The sequence below is a fragment of the Dendrobates tinctorius genome, unplaced genomic scaffold, assembly GCF_039654945.1.
Source record: "Dendrobates tinctorius isolate UK_male_01 unplaced genomic scaffold, ASM3965494v1 ptg000214l, whole genome shotgun sequence".
Classification (NCBI taxonomy): Eukaryota; Metazoa; Chordata; class Amphibia; order Anura; family Dendrobatidae; genus Dendrobates; species Dendrobates tinctorius.
The window spans coordinates 4,985,760-5,007,480 of record NW_027361881.1 but is presented as its reverse complement, the minus strand read 5'-3'; the positions used below and the strand labels follow the sequence as shown (position 1 = coordinate 5,007,480).

The window sequence follows — 21,721 nt, the reverse complement described above, 5'->3', positions numbered from 1 at the left end:
CTGACAAGATTATCTCAGATTATACACCCAACATAGTGGAGCTGGCCGTGCTTTGTAGAGGACTCTCATTTTATCCCACTAAGGCCCTAGATAAAACTCTGCATGATATGGAACATTATTTCAGGAGACTGCACCTGAGGGAATATTTCAATGATACAGAAGATTCAGAAAACACTCGGACTGAAGGAAAAAGGGATCCTAACAACGAAGAAGAGTTCAGAGTGGATACACCTCAACCTAGACGCAACCCTCATTTGGATAATTACATAGGCTTCTGTTGAGGCGTTGTGCTGTAGGGCTAATAGCTGTCTCTTACGCCACATGTGAAAATAGTAATTTTTGTTTGGTCAGACTTTGGTGACATTTGAATTTACATAGCAGATACAATAAACCACACTACTGTATTTATCAGAAGGGCATAGGGATACGGTTCTATACTATACATTAGATCAGCCTACTTTCTGGTTACATTAGCCCTTTAGAATTATTTATATATATTTAATATTGTTTTTGCACTTCGCACTTTCACCTTCGTAGTGGGTATTTAAGATTCCACTTTTAAATAAAACTTATTAAAAGTTATATTTTATAAGGGTTTTTGCAGTTAGCCTTGCCGTCTAATTTGTGCATGAAACATGGATTTTTGTGAGTACTCACCGTAAAATCCTTTTCTCCGAGACACTCATTGGGGGACACAGGTACTGTGGGTATATGCTACCGCCATCTGGAGGCTGACACTAGGCAAACACAAAGTTAGCTCCTCCCCCACCGTATACACTCTCGCCCTGATTGCGGGCGGAAGCCAGTTTAGTGCAAAAGCAGTAGGAGAACAATAACAATGAGCCTTAATGCAGAAAACAATATGTCTGGCAAGGAAAAACCACCCTGACATTCACAAAAGAAATACAGATTAATTAAATAAACAAGAGCCAACTTGGCCAACAGGGTGGGTGCTGTGTCCCCCAATGAGCGTCTCGGAGAAAAGGATTTTACGGTGAGTACTCACAAAAATCCATGTTTCTCCTTCATCTCATTGGGGGACACAGGTACTGTGGGACGTCCTAAAGCAGTCCCTGGGTGGGAGATTGACTCACCAATCCAAGCTACATGCACCTCTTGTTTAATGGTGCTCCACCGCTGCTTGGAGAATCCTTCTACCCAGGCTTGCATCCGCCGAAGCCCGAGTATGGACATTGTAATGTTTAGTAAACGTGTGCAGGCTGGACCAGGTTGCTGCTTTGCATACCTGTTCCGCCGAAGCCGCATGCCGAAGCGCCCAAGAGGCGCCCACTGCCCGAGTAGAATGTGCTTTGATCCCTGATGGAACCGGCGCACCTCTGATGCGATAGGCCTCCTGAATTGTTAAACGGATCCATCTGGCTATGGTCGATCTTGAGGCAGCGAGTCCCCTCCTGCGCCCTTCAGGGAGCATGAACAGCGTATCTGTCTGGCGAAAAGGTGTCATCCGCGACACGTACCTCATGAGTGCTCTCACCAGGTCCAGCGCGTGAAGAGCCTTTTCTACGCGATGCACCGGTGCCGGACAGAACGAGGGCAAGACAATATCATCATTAATGTGAAATGAGGACACGACTTTCGGCAGAAAGGGGGGAGCTGGTCTAAGCACTTTATCCTTGTGGAAAATGAGAAAAGGAGCTGGGCAAGACGGCGCCGCCAACTCAAACTCGCCTAATGGAGGTAATGGTTACCAAAAATACCACCTTCCAAGAGAGGAACGATATGGAAATGTCCTGTAGCGGCTCAAAAGGCGCTTCCTGTAGAACACTGAGAACCAGGTTAAGGTCTCAGGTGTCCATCGGCGCCTTATAGGGAGGTACTAGATGAGAGATCCCCTGGATGAAAGTCTTTACCTGCATATTAGTAGCAATCTTTTGCTGGAAAAGGACGGACAACGCCGACATCTGTCTCCTAAGGGAGCTCGGGGCCAGCCCTGAGTCTAGGCCTGATTGAAGAAAAGCCAAGATGTTGGGAATAGAGAATGTCAGGGGCGAACGACCCCGCTCTCTGCACCAAGTGAAGAAAACTTTCCAGGTGAGGTGGTAGATTTTCGCCGAGGTCGGTTTCCTGGCGCTAACCATTGTAGCGACCACCTCACGCTCAAACCCTGCTTGAGTTAGAATCCAAGATTAAACGGCAATGCCGTCAAACACAGGGCCCCTGAGTTCGGGTGCAAGATCGGGGCGCTCTGGCAGTCGCCATGAGACGTCGGTGAGCAGCCGCACAAGATCTGCGTACAACGCCAGACGGGGCCAGTCCGGTGCCAGCAGAATTGCTAGAACCCCCTTTGCTTTGATCTTCCTGATGACCCTCGGAAGCAATGGCAACAGAGGAAACAGGTATGGAAGGCAAAACTGGTTCCATGGTAGGACTAACGCATCCACCCGAACGCTCGTGGGTCTCGCGACCGAGCGACGAACACAGGCACCTTGGCGTTCATTCTGGACGCCATCAGATCCACATCCGATGTACCCCACCGTTGGCAAATTTGCTGGAAGACCTTGGGGTGCAGGGCCCATTCCCCAGCCACGACCTCTTGTCAGATGAGGAAGTCTGCTGCCCAATTTTCTATGCATGGGATGTAGACTGCCGATATTACCGACTGGTTCTTCTCAGCCCAATGAAGCACACGTGCTATCTCGCGCATGGTTGAACTGCTGCGCATGCCCCCTGATGATTTACATAAGCCACCGCCGTGGCGTTGTCTGACTGTATCCAAATGGGTCATCCTGCTAGGAGGTGCTGAAAATGCTGCAGCGCCTGCCAGATCGCTCGTATTTCCAACAAGTTGATCGGGAGACGAGATTCCTGTTGCGACCACTGGCCCTGGGCCGTGTGGTGGCGAAAAACTGCTCCCCAGCCGAGGAGACTGGCGTCGGTCGTGACCACTAGCCATTGGTCTGGGGGAAACGGTTTTCCCTGAAGAAGGGAGGATCTGGTCGTCCACCTCTCTAGTGATTGCCTGACCTGAGAGGACAGCCGGCACCGCTGATCGAGGGTGAACGGGTTCTTGTCCCATGCTGACAAGAGAGCGTGCTGCAGGGGTCGAAGATGAAATTGGGCAAACGGAATTGCTTCCATTGCTGCCACCATCTTCCCTAGTATCCTCATCACAAACCGAATGGAGTGAGGGATCGGCTGCTGGAGCTTCTGGACTCCTTGCCGGAGCGCTAGGGCTTTGTTTCGAGGGAGAATTACCAACCCTTGGGAGGTATCGAAGATCATTCCCAGAAAAGCAATCCTCCGAGCTGGGACCAGAGATGATTTCTTCCTGTTGACCAACCAACCTAAGTGGGAAAGTGTATCCAGCGTAATGTTGACATTCTCCTTGCATGCCCGAAATGAGGGACCCTTCACCAAGAGGTTGTCTAATTATGGCAAGACGAATATACCCCGCGAGTGTAAGATGGCCATTACGACTGCCATCACCTTTGTGAACACTCTGGGGGCGGTGGCTATCCCGAATGGGAGTGCCGCGAATTGAAAGTGTCGACCACGACCATTGATGGCGAACCGAAGAAACTTTTGGTGCGAGGGAAAAATGGGAACGTGTAGGTAGGCATCCTGGATGTCGATCGAGGCCACGTACTCTCCCTGCTCCATGGCTGATATAACTGAGCAGAGAGATTCCATCCTGAAATGTTTAACCCTGATGAACCTGTTTAGGAGCTTCAGGTCCAAAACCGGCCTGACTGTCCCGTCCTTTTTGGGGACCACGAACAGATTGGAATAAAAACCCTGAGCTTTCTCGTGCTCTGGTACTGGAATAATGACTCCGTTGTTTTGGAGTGAACTGATGGCCCCTAGCAGCGCCTTTGCCCGGGGCTTCACCTTGGGAAGTCGGAAGAGAAAAAACCGTGTTGGAGGGTACCTGATGAACTCTATTTTGTACCCTGAAGTCACCAGTTCCGCCACTCATAAGTCGTGTGCTACCTCGGCCCAGATATGACGAAAAAAGAGCAGGCGTCCCCCCACTCTGCTAATGTTGCCTACCAAGGGGTTCGAGTCATTCGGCTGAGGGTCTCTGGGCCCTGGCTCCTCTCGACCTGGGCTGGCGAGCGCGCATCCTTCCCACCGGAATGGGTCTATATGAGACCTGTCACTCCCTATCCTGGTTAGAGCGAGGTGGGCCGGCCGAACTGGCTGCTGCCATCCATCCAGTGTTGCGAAAGGCTCGAAAACGTGTTGGGACCTGGCAAAAAGGCTGTTTCACCTTTTGATGCAGAAGGAAGCTGATTTTTCCTCCTGTCGCGTCGGAGATGAGCTGATCCAACTTCTCCCCGTACAGGCGGCCTCCCTGATAGGGCAAGGAAGTCAAGGACTTCTTGGAAATTGTATCGGCTCGCCAAGTCCTCAACCAGAGGGCTCTCCTAATGGCTACTGCGTTAGTGGCTGCAAATGCAGCACAATTAGCCGCATCCAAAGAAGCATTACTTAAGTAGTCTCCAGCCATAGCAATCTGACTTGCGACCTCAGACACCTCCGCAGGTAGGCCTCTATCCTGCAAGGCCTTATTCAAAGACTCTGACTATGACATCATGGCTTTGGCTACCCACGTCGCCACGAACGAGGGGGCGAGTGCCGACCCTGATGCCTCAAAAACTGATTGCGCCAAGCTCTCTATGAGCCGATCCGTGGGGTCCTTAATGGACGAGCCGTTAGGCACCGACAACAAAGACTTCGAGGCCAGGCGCGACACTGGCGGGGTCCATCACTGGGGATTCCGCCCATTTCTTACAGAGTTCCGGGGCAAATGGGTATCTTGCCTCTATAGTCTTCTGGCCCGAGAAGCGCCAATCTGGGCGTTCTCTGTGGAGCTGCACTATGTCCTCAAATTCTGGGTGAGTGCCAAACACTCTATGCGGTTGCCTGGCCCGCTTAAAGGCTACCTTATGGCCCGCTGCCAAGGTAGCACTATCTTCAATTCCCAGGGTCTGATTGACAGCTTCAAAGAGGCTGTCCACTGTCTCCCAGCACCCCGGGGTATCTAGCTCAAGTGGCTCGTCTGAGTCACGATCCAAACTCTGCCCGCTCCTGGTCGCTGGTGAAGGGGAGCGTGATGCTGAACTCCCCGATGCCGCGGCACCAGATAGACCGGGAGACCTCGTGTGGGTTCGTTTCCTTCGCCACTGTCTGGCATGGGAGCGGCCCCTGCAGGCCGAAGATTCCTGTGAGGTGGAGGACCCCTCCCAGATAAGCGAGTCACTAACCTTGCCCCCCTTTGGGGCGCAAAGGGACTCGATAGCCTTTGCAATTGAAGCCATAGACTGGGACAATGATAGCGCCCATTCCGGAGGATTCGGCTCTCTGGATTCAGTCGTTGGGGGAGGCTCCTTTGCGCGTTTGGAGTCGCAGGCCTCGCACAATTTGGCGCTCTGCGCTCGTAGAAACGGAGCTCTACAAGAAGTGCATGCAGCGTAGAGAAAAGTGTGCGTCTTCCCTTTCCCGGCCATATTGTGCCTGCCAGGCGTTTATAATATATATACATACATATATATATATATATATATATATATATATATATATATATATATATATATATATATATATATATATATATATACACACACACATACAGTGGGGCAAAAAAGTATTTAGTCAGTCAGCAATAGTGCAAGTTCCACCACTTAAAAAGATGAGAGGCGTCTGTAATTTACATCATAGGTAGACCTCAACTATGGGAGACAAACTGAGAAAAAAAAATCCAGAAAATCACATTGTCTGTTTTTTTTCATTTTATTTGCATATTATGGTGGAAAATAAGTATTTGGTCAGAAACAAGCAATCAAGATTTCTGGCTCTCACAGACCTGTAACTTCTTCTTTAAGAGTCTCCTCTTTCCTCCACTCATTACCTGTAGTAATGGCACCTGTTTAAACTTGTTATCAGTATAAAAAGACACCTGTGCACACCCTCAAACAGTCTGACTCCAAACTCCACTATGGTGAAGACCAAAGAGCTGTCAAAGGACACCAGAAACAAAATTGTAGCCCTGCACCAGGCTGGGAAGACTGAATCTGCAATAGCCAACCAGCTTGGAGTGAAGAAATCAACTGTGGGAGCAATAATTAGAAAATGGAAGACATACAAGACCACTGATAATCTGCCTCGATCTGGTGCTCCACGCAAAATCCCACTCCGTGGGGTCAGAATGATCACAAGAACGGTGAGCAAAAATCCCAGAACCACGCGGGGGGACCTAGTGAATGAACTGCAGAGAGCTGGGACCAATGTAACAAGGCCTACCATAAGTAACACACTACGCCACCATGGACTCAGATCCTGCAGTGCCAGACGTGTCCCACTGCTTAAGCCTGTACATGTCCGGGCCCGTCTGAAGTTTGCTAGAGAGCATTTGGATGATCCAGAGGAGTTTTGGGAGAATGTCCTATGGTCTGATGAAACCAAACTGGAACTGTTTGGTAGAAACACAACTTGTCGTGTTTGGAGGAAAAAGAATACTGAGTTGCATCCATCAAACACCATACCTACTGTAAAGCATGGTGGTGGAAACATCATGCTTTTGGGCTGTTTTTCTGCAAAGGGGCCAGGACGACTGATCCGGGTACATGAAAGACTGAATGGGGCCATGTATCGTGAGATTTTGAGTGCAAACCTCCTTCCATCAGCAAGGGTATTGAAGATGAAACGTGGCTGGGTCTTTCAACATGACAATGATCCAAAGCACACTGCCAGGGCAACGAAGGAGTGGCTTCGTAAGAAGCATTTCAAGGTCCTGGAGTGGCCTAGCCAGTCTCCAGATCTCAACCCTATAGAAAACCTTTGGAGGGAGTTGAAAGTCCGTGTTGCCAAGCGAAAAGCCAAAAACATCACTGCTCTAGAGTATATCTGCATGGAGGAATGGGCCAACATACCAACAACAGTGTGTGGCAACCTTGTGAAGACTTACAGAAAACGTTTGACCTCTGTCATTGCCAACAAAGGATATATCACAAAGTATTGAGATGAAATTTTGTTTCTGACCAAATACTTATTTTCCACCATAATATGCAAATAAAATGAAAAAAAACAGACAATGTGATTTTCTGGATTTTTATTTCTCAGTTTGTCTCCCATAGTTGAGGTCTACCTATGATGTAAATTACAGACGCCTCTCATCTTTTTAAGTGGTGGAACTTGCACTATTGCTGACTGACTAAATACTTTTTTGCCCCACTGTGTGTATGTATGTGTATATATATATATATATATATATATATATATATATATATATATATATATATATATATATATATAAAACTTTTTTTTTTTTTACTTCAATGAGAGGGAGGGGTGGGGGAGGGAGGGGCCCCCTTGGTGTTTAGCGGCCTCCGCAGCAAAGCTGCACTCACCCGACCTGCGTCCCCCGACTGCGCGCCGCAGCCTCGACCTCCTCTGAGCCACCATGGGGACAAGCCGACCTCTTCCCTGGTCGCGGCCTACCCCGCACTGAAGCCGGGGCCTGGATTTATCCGGCGCCCGCCCAGGCTCCAAGGGGCGGGCCACCTGAAGAGACGCCGAGCGCCGTACTTCCGCCGCGCGCCGTACTTCCGCCGCGGCCTAACACTGCACCAAAGCCGGGGGCTAAATTTTTCACCACCGCCCGCGGCGGACGTGCGCGTCACAGCGACGGCGATGGTGGCGCGCCGCGGCGGTGATGACGGCGCGCCGCGGCGGTGATGACGGAGCGCCGCGGCGGTGATGACGGCGCAAGCGCCGCTACTCCTGGCCCCACTATGAAAACAAGGAGGGCCTCAGAGGAACGTACACCGCTGCCTGCTGCTGCCCAGGAGACCCCCGTACGACCAGTACCTTCAAGTCCACTTCATCCAGACGACTCCAGGTATTCAGGGATCACGACCAAAGGAGGGAGCGGGGGGTGGTGTGGAGATCCTGGATGGTGCAGGCACCCCAACTCTGTCCAGCATCAGCCGAGGAGAGGGACCATCTGCCTACCTGCAGCACCTCCGTCTTGCGTTGGTGGAGCAGTGGGGGCAGCTCGGACCGTCTTGTGCCTCTGAATAGCCCTTGGTTTCTCTACCTAGGGCTGGTCAGGGCTAGGTCCGGCATCATGTCCCACATCTCGGGAAAGGATACGTGGAGGGACACTCGCATGTGCTCGCCCATTGTTGGTTTAGGGAAATCGGACCCTTTCAATAGGATCCGTTGTCCATGTCTCATCTTCTTAGGAAAAATAAAGAAAAGAAAAAAAACAAACTAAAATAACAAATTCTGGGGAAATTGCCCAGATTTGTTCCACGGTGCGGGAAAGGATAAGTGGAGACGATACTCGACACGTGCTCGCCCGTTGATGGTTTGGGGAAATCGGATCCTTTCAATAGGATCCGTTGCCCCTGTCTCAACTTCATGGAAAAAAAGTCTGGAGAAAAAAGACCAGACGTGTGACTCCATAGACACTAAGCAATAAACTGGCTTCCTCCCGCAATCAGGGCGAGGGTGTATACGGCGGGGGAAGAGCTAACCTTGTGTTGTTTGCCTAGTGTCAGCCTCCAGATGGCGGTAGCACACACCCACAGTACCTGTGTCCCCCAATGAGACGAAGGAGAAAATGCAGTCTTTGGCCCCAATACACAATGCTGTACATGCAAGTCTTCTGAGAACAGGTGATGTTTATGGTGGCTTAGACGTTGAGCCCACTCCATGTGAAGTGAGGGCTGTAGAGGTATACAGCTGATACCACCTGCTGAAAGTTATCCTCAACCCAAGCAGGTGAATATATACGGACCACAAACTGCCCCTAATAAAAATTATTCCTGCCCCTAGGGGAGAAATTAACGCACCCTAACCCCTTGCTGTGTTGGGTAAAGCGCTAATGAATGTAAAGACTTCGGCCTAGGTGCAGGCCAATGAAGCCAACCTAGACTTGAGGCCCCTCACCTTCATAGGCCTTAAGCAAATGCATTAGTGCAGCCATAAATCCACTAAAGGGCAGAAATCCACAGATGCAAATATATAGATATGAGAAGTGTTTTACCTGCCCGAGTATGGGATAATCTGGCTACACAGTCCGCAGCCAGGGCCAAGGCGTCATAGTTGCGTGTGGTCTCCAGTATCTCTACTAGTGTCTGAATACCAACAGCACACGTGTATGATGGATCCTTATCAGGGATAATGTGCGCCAACACCACCAACTGCATGAGCAGAAAAAGAAAGTCAATGATGACACAGAGCTCCAGCAACTCAGAGATGACCGACGACGGCTCAGCGAATTTTATTTTAGGTGATTTCTTTCATTTCTACATAGTTCTACGTCATCCTGTACATAGGCCCATCTACTAGAGTGTGATGAAGATTGGGGCGGCCCTAGTACAGATTTCACATTGGGGGCCAGGAGTCTTGGGTTTTGTCTATCACCTGTTTTTTGCAAGTTTTTAGTTAATATTTATCAATACTAATCTGGCAAGACTGGTTGACTTTAAAAACCCTTAAAGAATGCAAGATTTTAGGGAATGAATTAAAATAAGTACATTTTAATATAAAACACAACACTTGACCGGTTCCCAGGTGGGTCACCTGCGCCCCAGTCACGGGTGGGTTATCTCAGTCCCATTAATGGGTGGATCACCTGGGCCCTGTTCCCGGGTGGGTCCCTCATGCCTCGTTTCCGGGTGGGTCACCTGTGTCCCGTTGACAGGTGGGTCACCTGGGCCCCATTCCTGGGCGGGTCACCTGCACCCTGACCCTGAGTGGGTTATTCCCGAGTGATCTCATCGCAATGTTTTTGCGCAGAGGTGGTAACGATTGTGCTGTGGTTTAGCTTTGAAGACAGTCGCGGGTGTTTTTGTGCATTTGTTGTTGATGCAGTCTCCCGCACTGCACGGTTTTTGCTTGTGAATAATATCACTGCACTTCTAAGATCGGGTGCAGACTGATAACGAATGTCATAATATACCTGACAGTAGATGAAGAGATAAGCCGGGGTATATCCGCGCTAGACCACAAGGAACCAACCGAAGATGCAAGCAAACCTTTATTCACACTCAAGCCAACGCGTTTCATGATGAAGTGGCCAGGTGGCCATGAAACACGTTGGCTTCAGTGTGAATAAAGGTTTGCTTGCATCTTCGGTTGGTTCCTTGTGGTTTAGCACGGATATACCCTGGCTTTTCTCTTCATCTACTTTATGTATCTGCATTCTGGGATCTGCAGTGGCCAAAACTTCTCCAGGTGGTTGTGACCCTTCACAACCACACCAGGTGAGTGGATTACCTTTGTTAAACATGCTGGTGTCCCTCATTTACAGCCTTAGTGCGCTCCCCCTCTCTCTACTTTTTGCAATAATATACCTGAAACGCTGCCAGCGCCCTGCGATTCTGATCGTCTGACTCTAGGAATAGGGAAAAGTCACTCCACCTCAATCCTCCATTCTGGACAATCTCCCTTTGTTGGCTTGTACTGTTAAATGCAAAAGTGGCTAAAGCCTCTCCGGCCGTCAGGCGAACGGCTTCCTCCGACGAGCGCAACAGGAGGAGGACATGAGTGTAACTGAAGCCTGAGCCTTTCCCAATCAGCTCCAGATTCTCACTGTGACCTGTGAAAATAATAGGACACCTGAGAGGTTTATGGCATAACAGAGAACTTGCATGAAAAAACTAAAATTGCAGGTGTGAGGCCATCATGTGTATGAAGGCTTCCTACAGCTGATACATTTCTTTCTTTATCGCCTTATTGGGGGACACAGAATACCATGGGTGTATGCTGCTGCTGCTAGGAGGCTGACACTATGCAAAAACAAGAAAATTAGCTCCTCCCCGGCAGTATACACCCACCGACAGGCACCAAGCACCTCAGTTTGTGCTTAATGTCTGTAGGAGGCGGACCGGGATCTCCCCAGATCCGCAGTTATTAATCCAATTTTTCCTTTCAGGGTTTAGTTTGAACTTTTTAATCCTTTCTTCTTTTATCTTTTAGGTTTTTTCCGTTGGGAAACAGGGTATACTTATCACCCTGATTTCCTATATCATGCGGCTGAGCGAGCAGTGTGGTGTCACCCACATCGCAACTCTCAGTACCGCAGGCAGGACTTTTCCCTATCACCTTCCGGTGATAAGGGTTGTGGACAGGTGGCTGGTCCTTGCCGAATCCCCCTCCTCACCCCTCTCTCGCGTCAGGGCTGAGGGGAAGACGGCGATCGCAGGTGGTTCAAGCCGTCTTCTGCAGGATGCGGGTACAGAGGACTCCCTTCCCCCCAGCGGCCTGCCGTTTCCCCGTGGGCCCCTGTGGTCATCCTCTTCAGGGACGTCAGGTAAGTGCCTGTACGTTCCCTCCGGCCCCGCATAGGCTTCAGTGCATGGGAGAAGTTGGACCTTGGGATTACAAGTCCACAGTTTTTGAATCTCCCGCCCTTTCTGCCTGCCGCGTGCTCACACAGCTGTTTGCGTCCCTTCCCTCCCCCTTTTCTAGTCAGGGAGACTCTGGGGATCCCTTCACTCACCGCAGCAGCGTCGCAAGCAGGGGACCGCTGTCATATTGCTTCCTGAGCGCGGTATGTCGGGTAGGCATGGGGCTGCGGCGCCGTCACTTTTCCTTTCACTTCCCCTCAGCGAGGGGAATTTCTCTGCTCCCTCCTCCCTTCCTGAGCGCGCTCTTTTCAGCGCGCCTTTTCTAGCCCATCACAGGGCTTCTCTCTCTTTGAGATGCCAGCCTCCCCTTTCTGCCATGCCCTCTCCGTCGCCGTTAGCCAATCACGGCGCAGCCGCTAAGCTCCGCCCCCATCTTCCAGCACAAGGATTTCCTGGGTTTTCACTACCTTCCTGCACTGCTTGGGGGACACTTCGGCGTTTCTTCTGCTGCTCGCACAGAATCTCGGTAGGCTCGGCTCTGGGACAGGGATTAGCTCTCCTCTGCAGTTATTCCCTAATTTCTGCGGCCATTCAGTGCAGTTCACTTATGCCCAACCCTTCAGGCCCACCGCTACCTATTACGCCTGTGCGCGCTGTAAAAAGAAGTGGGCATCGGATCAGTCGTCCCCATTCTGCCCCCCCCTGCAGTCCTTCCATTATGTCAGCATCTCAGGAACGCACAGAGTCCCGGGCAGAGGGCGCTCTTCCCTCCTCTCTCCCCCCGGAGTGGGCCGTTACAATGTCACAGTCTGTTTCTGACTTGACAAAAGTATCACAGTCGCTGGTCCAGGTCTTAGAACGATTACCTCAGCTATCCTCAGCCACCTCTGCCCCGACCTCCTCTCGGGGTGAGTCGTCCGCACCTGACCGCGACCTTCAGAGAGACAGACAGGGAAGGACTTCTAGGAAGCGGGCTCTGTCTACTTCGTCTTCGAGCTCGCAGGGCCCTTCCGCTCCCAGGCCTCCTTCTCCTTCCTCGGATGACAGACTTCAGTCAGGCGATGATTCTCATTCGGAAGCTAGCTCAGAGGGGAACAGCGTTTCTAAAACGCGGGACATGGTCGATAGTCTTATTGCAGCTATCTTCCAAACACTAAAACTTAGACAGGATGAGGCTCCGGCTCAGGAAAGCTCGGTTCTCCTTAGACGAGCCAGACCTCCGTCCCGAACCTTTCCCAATCACAACGATTTCGATACTACCTTATCCAAACACTGGGAGCGCCCTGAGCAACGTTTCTCAGGCCGCAAGTATTTGGACGTTCTGTACCCCTTTGACGCAGAACTGCTCTCAAAGTGGTCCAAGGCTCCAGAGGTAGATCCTCCAGTATCCCGGATAGCCTCTAAAACGGTGCTCTCTCTGCCAGACGGGGCATCGCTCAAAGATCCTACTGACAGGCAGATTGAATCTCTGGCTAGGTCTATCTTTGAGGCATCTGGCGCCTCTCTCTGCCCTATTTTCGCATCCGCCTGGGTGGCGAAGGTCATTTCCGCTTGGGCAAAAATTCTTCGCAGAGGCATCTTAGCGTCAGCTCCTCGAGACGAATTGGCAGATCTTGCAGATCAGATTAACCAGGCGGGAAAATACCTTTTGGCCGCCTCCTTGGACGCGGCCGGCTGCGTAGCAAGGGCTAACAGCAACATAGTAGCTGTACGCCGAGTCCTTTGGCTAAAGTCATGGAATGCGGACACTACTTTGAAAAAGTCGCTTACCAATCTGCCATTCCATGGCTCTAGGCTCTTTGGAGCAAAGCTGGATCAGATAATTTCCGATGCCACTGTAGGTAAAAGTACTTCGCTTCCCCAGTCTCGACCAAAACGTCCCTTCAACAAAAGGGGGTTTCGACCATTCAGGCCCTTTCGTCCCTTCTCTGCCACGGAGAGAGCCACTCAACAGGATCGGCCGCCTGCCACCAGGGAGGGGGATCAGAGGAAACCTTCCTACAAACCCGCTCCTCGCTGGAGATCTAGAGGACAATATTCCAGATCTGCAGGAGCCAATTCCGGCAGATTTTCGTCTAAGTGACGGGTCACCCCCACCTGGAATTTCTTCCAGGGTGGGCGGCAGACTTTCCTTTTTCGCGGATGCTTGGCTGTCCGTTGTAGACGACGCTTGGGTCAGAGAACTCGTCGCATCCGGTTACAAAATCGAATTTGCTTCACTCCCGAACAGACGGTTTTTCCGGTCTCGGCCTCCGCGACAGCGGGCCCAGGTTCCGGGTTTTCTGCAGGCCATTTCCTCCCTTCTTTCCGCCGGAGTCATTGTTCCCGTTCCCTCAGACGAACGGTTTTCCGGGTTCTACTCCAATCTCTTTGTAGTCCCGAAGAAAGACGGCTCTCTTCGTCCTATTCTGGACCTCAAATTGCTCAATCGCCACGTGAAGATTCTTCATTTCAGGATGGAGTCTCTTCAGTCGGTGATTGCTTCCATGGAGCCCGGGGAATTTCTCTGCTCGGTGGACATTCGGGATGCCTATCTGCACATTCCAATATGTGTGCAACATCAGAAGTATCTTCGATTTGCGTTTCAGGGAGACCACTTTCAGTTCACAGCTCTCCCTTTCGGCCTAGCTTCAGCGCCCCGGGTTTTCACGAAGGTGATGGCGACCGTCATGGCCATCCTTCGCTCCAGAGGGATCCTCATCATCCCTTATCTAGACGATCTTTTGATCAAGGGTTCGTCTCGCCAGGACTGTCTCCGGAGCCTTCAGATAACACTCTCAGCCGCCTAGGTTGGCTGGTCAACAAGGAGAAGTCCATTCTGATCCCCACCCAGCGTCTGACCTTTCTGGGTATGGAATTCGACACGGAGCTAGCCCGTGTTTTTCTTCCAAAGGAAAAATTTACAACTCTGTCCAAGGGCATCAGAACTCTCAAGAGGCCTGCTCCCATTCCCATTCGGTTCTGCATGAAAGTCCTGGGGAAGATGGTGGCCTCCATGGAAGCAGTGCCCTTTGCGCAGTTTCACCTTCGCCCCCTCCAGCTGTTTCTGCTTTCAGCCTGGGACAAGACCACGAGGTCCTTGGACCGTCCTATTCGGCTTCCTCTCAGAGTGAGGCAGTCTCTCACTTGGTGGATACGGCCAGCGTCAGTTCTCCAAGGGAGGTCCTTCCTTCCGCCTCAGTGGCGAATCATCACCACCGATGCGAGCCTTCTAGGATGGGGAGCCGTGTTCCATCAGAAAGCGGCCCAAGGCCGCTGGAAGCCACAGGAGTCTCTCCTTCCAATCAATCTTTTGGAGATCAGGGCAATTTTCCTGGCCCTTCTTCACTGGCAGCCCCTCCTCTCCGGCAAGCCGGTCCGTATTCAGTCGGACAACGCCACGGCCGTGGCGTACATAAACCATCAGGGGGGCACGCGCAGCAAACAAGTAATGTCAGAAGTGGCCAAGATACTACGCTGGACAGAACGTTACGTTCCGACAATCTCCGCCGTCCATATTCCAGGGGTGGAAAATTGGGCAGCCGACTTTCTGAGTCGCCAGGGCCTAGCGTCCGGCGAATGGTCCCTGCACCCCGCGGTTTTCTCTCAGATATGCGACCGTTGGGGCACCCCGGATGTCGATCTCATGGCATCTCGGATGAACCACAAGGTGCCGCAGTTCGTAGCCAGGTCCAGGGACCCTCTAGCCGTCGCATGCGACGCACTGGTGACTCCGTGGTCCCAGTTTCAACTTCCGTATCTGTTCCCGCCTCTGGCATTGATCCCTCGGGTGGTCAAAAAGATAAAATCGGAAGGCGTACCAGTGATTCTAGTCGCTCCAGATTAGCCAAGACGGCCTTGGTACGCGGAACTGGTCAACATGCTCGCGGACGTTCCCTGGAGGCTTCCGGACCGTCCAGACCTTCTCTCGCAAGGCCCCCTTTACCACGAGAATTCTCAGTCTCTGAATTTGACGGCATGGCCGTTGAGACCGCAATTCTGAAGAAATCAGGTCTGTCCAGTCAGGTTATTCAAACTATGATCAGAGCCAGGAAACCAGCCTCTTCCCGCATTTACTATAGGTACTGGAAGGCTTTTTTCCGTTGGTGCGATGATAAAAGAGTCTTCCCAATGTCTTTTTCTATCCCGTCTATCCTGGGGTTTCTTCAGGCTGGGTTACACGCGGGTCTGTCCCTCAGTACGCTCAAGGGCCAGGTTTCCGCTCTCTCTATCCTCTTCCAAAGAGAGCTAGCTTCTCTACCACAGGTCAAAACCTTTCTACAAGGGGTTTCCCACGTGGCTCCTCCTCATCGTTCGCCAATAGACCCGTGGGATCTCAACCTCGTCCTTAGCGCGCTCCAGAAGGCTCTGTTCGAGCCTCTCCAGGACATTCCTTTGTCCCTTCTCTCTTGGAAGGTCACCTTTTTGATCGCCATTTCATCCATCAGAAGAGTTTCTGAATTGGCGGCCTTGTCATGTCGTTCCCCTTACCTCATTCTCCATCAGGACAAGGCCGTCCTCAGGCCCGTTCCTTCTTTTCTTCCAAAGGTGGTTTCCGCTTTCCATATCAATGAGGATATCGTCCTTCCTTCTTTTTGTCCGGCTCCATCTCATCCTCTTGAGAAGTCTCTCCACAAACTGGACGTAGTTAGAGCCCTGCGTGTCTATCTTGCCAGGACCTCTTCCTTTCGTCTGTCCGATTCCTTGCTGATCTTGCTGAAGGTCGCCAGAAGGGCCTTCCGGCTTCCAAATCCACGATCGCTCGCTGGATTCGTTCTACCATTCTGGAAGCGTATCGTCTTCAGGAAAAGCGGCCCCCGTCCGGGAGTAAGAGCTCATTCCACCCGGGCTGTGGCGGCTTCGTGGGCTGCTCGTCACCAGGCCTCGGCCATGCAAATTTGCAAGGCTGCAACCTGGTCATCTTTGCACACCTTCACGAGGTTCTACAGGGTTCATACCCAGGCTTCGTCTGATGCTGTGGTTGGTAGGAAGGTTCTGCAGGCGGCAGTGGCTCACCGGCCGACCTGAGCCTTTCGGTTACTTTCGTTCCTTTTTGCTGTTCCCACCCTTGGGACTGCTTTGGGACGTCCCATGGTATTCTCTGTCCCCCAATAAGGCGATAAAGAAAGATGGATTTTTGGTTCTTACCGTAAAATCTCTTTCTTGGAGCCTTCATTGGGGGACACAGCACCCTCCCTGTTTCAGTTGTACCGTGTTGGGTCTTACGAGTCCCTTGTTGGGTTGGTACATATGGTTCGAGTTTTTCTCGTTGCTTCTCCTACTGCTTTTTCACAAACTGAGGTGCTTGGTGCCTGTCGGTGGGTGTATACTGCCGGGGAGGAGCTAATTTTCTTGTTTTTGCATAGTGTCAGCCTCCTAGCAGCAGCAGCATACACCCATGGTATTCTGTGTCCCCCAATGAAGGCTCCAAGAAAGAGATTTTGCGGTAAGAACCAAAAATCCATCTTTTCTAATGCTAAACACAGTCAACATTTATCTTGGTTTCTTGTATTCGTAAGCACTGAGCCAGTCGGTGTGTTTATAAGTCCGGGGGTTCGCATTAGACATAAGAAAATCAGAGGCGCGTGGTCACTTGCTTCAGTGCCCTAGAAACTATTAACTAACCTGTCATGCTCTGAAGCAGCGCTCCTCATAGTAACCAGATCCAGGATTAGGTAAATATTACACGAGCGTTAGAAATGGCTGCTTTTTCAAAAAAGTAGAGAATGACACTGCGATGATAACTGGTAGATGGATGGGGCTGGAGCAGATCAGTCTGATGGGTGTCAGGGTTACGGTGGATCCCAGAATCGACAAAAAGAGCATTTGCCAAGTGAGTCTACAATCAGCGGCCTTCACCTCCCGGCTTCTCTTGCCATGGTTTCATTTAGCAACGGACTCTGCTCTCTGTCTGGGGCCACTATGTCGGCACTATACAGGACTGGTATATGGCACCGTATTGGGACAGTATTAATCTCCATCAATTTGAAGGAAAAAAATTGCAGCGATGGCTGTTACAAGCTTTACGAGGCCTTCACACCTGGCTGTTGCCGGACAGTGGGTTGATGAGCAGTTTTACCCTGATTGTCACTAAACTCCTGCAGTTACAAAGATTTACCAGGTGCAATGCAAGTATACTGACAGCCAGTGTATACCTCGCCATATCCCCCAGCGCAGGCATCGCCATATCCCCCAGTGCAGGCATCGCCATGTCTCCCAGTGCATGCATCGCCATATCCCCCAGCGTAAACACCGCCATATCCCCCAGCGTAAACACCGCCATATCCCCCAGCGTAAACACCGCCATATCCCCCAGCGTAAACACCGCCATATCCCCCAGCGTAAACATCGCCATATCCCCCAGCGTAAACATCGCCATATCCCCCAGCGCTTAGGACTAAAGACAGAAATCTGTAAGATAAATGAAGAGAGCACCATCCAGACCGACCTAGAACTGATGCTGCAATGCCAAGTGCCGCTTCAACCTTAATGTGTGCCAACTGAGAGTGCCGCAACAATGCGATCAGGAACTTCAGCCCCCGGGAACTGGCAACAGCGCTCTGGATTTTCACATGAGGAATAAAGCCTAAGAAAGAATAGACAAAAAAAGGAGACTCATCATTGCATAAAAAATAGGTATTAGACCTACCGGCAATGATGTTTCCAGGAGTCCATCCTGACAGCACCATGGAGGACGTCCTCCTCCTCCTTACAGGGACAGGAAGCACACGAGAGGTTAAAGGTCACGTCCCACCCCCTCTCCCTCAGTGATTTAACAAGTACCGCAAGGTGGATGATGCTAGAAACAGTTTAATGAAACAATCATATTACAGCATATGACATATCATAATACAACATAGTATAACATAACAGGGAGGGAAGTACCCGTGCTGTCAGGATGGACTCCTGGAAACATCATTACCGGTAGGTCTAATACCTATTTTCCAGGACGTCCACCTGATAGCACCATGGAGAGTACCAAAGCACCTCCTCAGGGTGGGATTATCGCCTGGAGAACTTTTCTCCCGAATGCGGTCTGCTGACCAGCCAACACGTCAAGCTTGTAGTGCTTGCAGAATGTATTAAGATTGGCCCAGGTTGCTGCTCTACAGATTTGGTTAACCGAGGCCCCCGCCCGTTCAGCCCATGAGGCTGATATCGCCCTCGTAGAGTGGGCTTTTATGGAACCTGGCAGGCTGACGCCTTCGGCTTGGTAGGCATCAGAGATTACTGAGGTAATCCAGCGCACGATAGACGCCATAGAGGCCTTTTTCCCCTTATTTTTACCCCCAAAAAGGATGAACAAGTTTGGGTCAATGCGCCAGCTATTGGTGGCCTCTAGATAGTCTAGCACTGCGCGCCTCACATCCAGCGAGTGAAGACGCTGTTCTTTTTTATTACGGGGATTATCACAGAACGATGGTAACACTACCTCTTGGTTTAGATTCTTTGAAGAGGCTACCTTCGGGGTAAATGCCGGGTCTAACCTTAGGATTATACTATCCTCTCTTATCTGTAGATATGGGTCCTTAGTGGACAGGGCCTGGATCTCCCCTATTCTTTTGGCCGTGGTAATGGCTACTAGGAAGGCCGTTTTACGGGTGAGGGCAGAGATTGTTATTTTCTCACCTAGAGCATAGGGGTCTGTACAGAGAAACCTGAGTACCAAGCCCAGGTCCCAAGGCGGGGTGAGCTGCCTAATCGTGGGGCGCAGGCGCTGCGTGGCTTTTATAAATCTTATTACCCAGGGATGTGAAGCTAGCTGGTAATCGAAGAAGGCGCTTAAGGCTGAAATCTGGACTTTTAGAGTACTAGGCTTAAGGCCTTTATTAAAACCTGCCTGCAAAAAACTTAGTATGCTAGGGAGGTCGGGGCTGCCTGCCACGAGATCGGACCTGCCACCCTCCAGACAGAATCTTTTCCATATCTTTCTATAGATTGCGGATGTCACCGGTTTCCTACTGGCCTGTAGGGTGGATATGACCTGGTCCAACAATCCTTTTGCCTTCAGGATGTCCCTCTCAGGATCCAAGCCGATAGGTGAAGTCTTGCTGGGTTTGGGTGGTAGATCGGGCCCTGGTGGATGATGTCCTTCCACAGGGGTAGCTCGACTGGATTTCCTACTGCCATGGCTCCTAGAAGGGGGAACCAGCTTCTCTTCGGCCAGTATGCAGCGATCAACATCACTCGTGCGTGGTCCTCGCGTATTTTCCTGAGCACTGCCGGTATGAGGGCCAGTGGCGGGAATGCATAGGAGAGGGATTCTCCCCAAGTCTGGCTCAGGGCATCCACGCCTTCTGGGTGGTCAGTCGGATTCAGGGAATAGAATCTGGGGACCTTCGAATTCCTTCGGCTTGCAAAAAGATCTATACTTGGGGTCCCCCCAACTCTGACAGAGATGTTGAAGATTTCTTCGTTCAGTTCCCATTCTGTCGGGCGGATCCGTTGTCTGCTCAAGTAGTCTGCTACTTCGTTCTGGGAACCCTCTAGGTGTACTGCGGTCACTGATCGGACTGTTCTTTCTGCCCAAGCGAATATTTTTCCCGCCAGGGCCTGTAGAGGTTGATGTCTGGGCCCTCCCTGGTGCTTCAGGAATGCCACTGTCGTCATATTGTCGGATAGTATGCGGACAAGACGATTCTCTAGTATCGACTGGTTCCGCCGCAGCGCTTCCCAGACCGCGTAGAGCTCTCTGAAATTGGAGGATCTGGTCCTGATGTCTACTGGCCATCTCCCCTGGAAGATCTTCCCTTCTATGTGGGCTCCCCAACCCCACACACTGGCGTCCGTGGTGACTACCACATATGGAGAGGCTGTCCAAACTACGCCCACCTGAAGGTTTCTGGACTGTGTCCACCACCGAAGGGACTCTCTTACTCGTTCTGGCAGCCTTAGGGGTCTGTCTAGCAACGCCTGACTTCTGTCCCACCTCGCAAGGATCTCTTTCTGCAGTGATCTTGAATGGAATTGGGCCCATCGGACACACTGGATGCAGGCCGTCATGAGGCCCAGGACCTCCATTGCCTCTCTTATGGAGCACTGACGCCTCAACAGGTCTCTGGTTCTGGTCTGAATAGTCCTCTGCTTCTGCTCGGGTAGCCAGGATATTCTGTCGGCTGAGTCTAGGAGGACTCCGAGAAATATTTTCCTGGTTTCTGGCATGAGGTCCGACTTCTCCCAATTGATCACCCATCCAAGGAACTCCATTACCGCAGTTGCTCGGTTCCTGTCGCGAATGAGCGCTTCCCTGGATCTTGCCACCAGTAGGAAGTCGTCTAAATAGTGTATGATCACAATACCCTGATCTCTCAGGTAGGCCACTACTTCTCCCACCAGCTTTGTAAAGATTCTGGGAGCTGAGGCCAACCCGAATGGAAGACACTGGAACTGGAAGTGGCAGGTCCGGGCTGGTAAACTGACCGCAAACCTTAGTAGTCTCTGGGATGAGGGATGGATAGGGACATGGTAGTAGGCCTTTTTTAGGTGTAGGGTGCACATGACGGCGTCACGATCTATCAGGAGGGTTGCGGATCGGACCGATTCCATCCGGAATCTCTTGTACTTGACCCAGGCATTTAGTGGTTTCAGGTTTATGATGGTACGGGCCTCGCAAGATGGTTTTGAGATCGAGAACAGGGACGAGTAGTGCCCTTTCCCTCTTTCTGACGGGGGAACTGGTACTATGACCTTTGATTTTACCATGTCCTGTAGATCCGTCCACATTGCGGAGTCCTCCAGGACGACAGTGGGGGCAATATATCTTTCGGGGGGAGGTAAATAAAGCTCTATATTGTAGCCTTCCGCGATGGTTCTGAGGACCCACTGATTGTGGGTGACTCGGGACCAGTTTGTTGCGAAGTGGCGAAGTCTCCCCCCAATACCTATGGCGTCATTGCCTCCTCGATCTAGAGGTTGATGTGAATGGAGGACCTCTGTTCCTCCCGGTCTGGCTGAAGGAGCCCTTATAGGAGCCTCTACTGGACCTTGCCCGACCCCTGAACTCGGTCTGTTTCCTAGAGAAGGAGCCTCTCCAAAAGGACTGGGGCCGCCTGGGTTTTTCCTCCGGAAATCCCTTATTTTTATCGGACACCAGCTCTAGAATGTTATCTAGGGCTGGCCCGAATACCCTCAGGCCCGAGAAGGGGATGGCGCATAGCTTAGTTTTTGAAGCGTTGTCCCCCGACCAGGATTTAAGCCAGACTGCTCTTCGGGCCGCATTGGAGAGGGAGCCGTTTCTGGCTGCAATCCTTACCGATTCGGCCGACGTATCTGATAGGAACGCCGTGGCCGATTTCATGAGAGGAAGGGATGCTAGGATCTCCGATCTAGGGGTCTTGTTGGTTAGGTGTTCCTCCAACTGCCCCATCCACAAAAACATAGACCTGGCCACCGAGGTGGCTGCTATGTTGGCCCTAATAAGA

At 51.2% G+C, this 21,721-nt stretch overlaps 1 protein-coding gene across 6 annotated transcripts in view; it reads right to left on the bottom strand.

The window, feature by feature from the left end:
* LOC141058732 (ankyrin and armadillo repeat-containing protein-like) overlaps positions 1 to 21,721 on the bottom strand; it is a 57,238-nt gene that overhangs the window by 12,861 nt on the left and 22,656 nt on the right. For 5 of the 6 annotated variants that reach the window (XR_012222287.1, XR_012222286.1, XM_073554935.1 and 2 more), the window contains exons 5-7: positions 17,749 to 17,886; positions 10,326 to 10,570; positions 9,014 to 9,170 (exon numbers count right to left, since the gene is read on the bottom strand). Coding sequence is in view for 4 of the 6 variants with exons in the window: in XM_073554935.1 (XP_073411036.1) it covers positions 9,014 to 9,170; positions 10,326 to 10,570; positions 17,749 to 17,886 (540 nt within the window). In the remaining 2 variants the exon portion in view is untranslated. The remainder of the gene's footprint in view (positions 1 to 9,013; positions 9,171 to 10,325; positions 10,571 to 17,748; positions 17,887 to 21,721) is intronic. The other variant, XM_073554937.1, reaches the window with a different exon arrangement.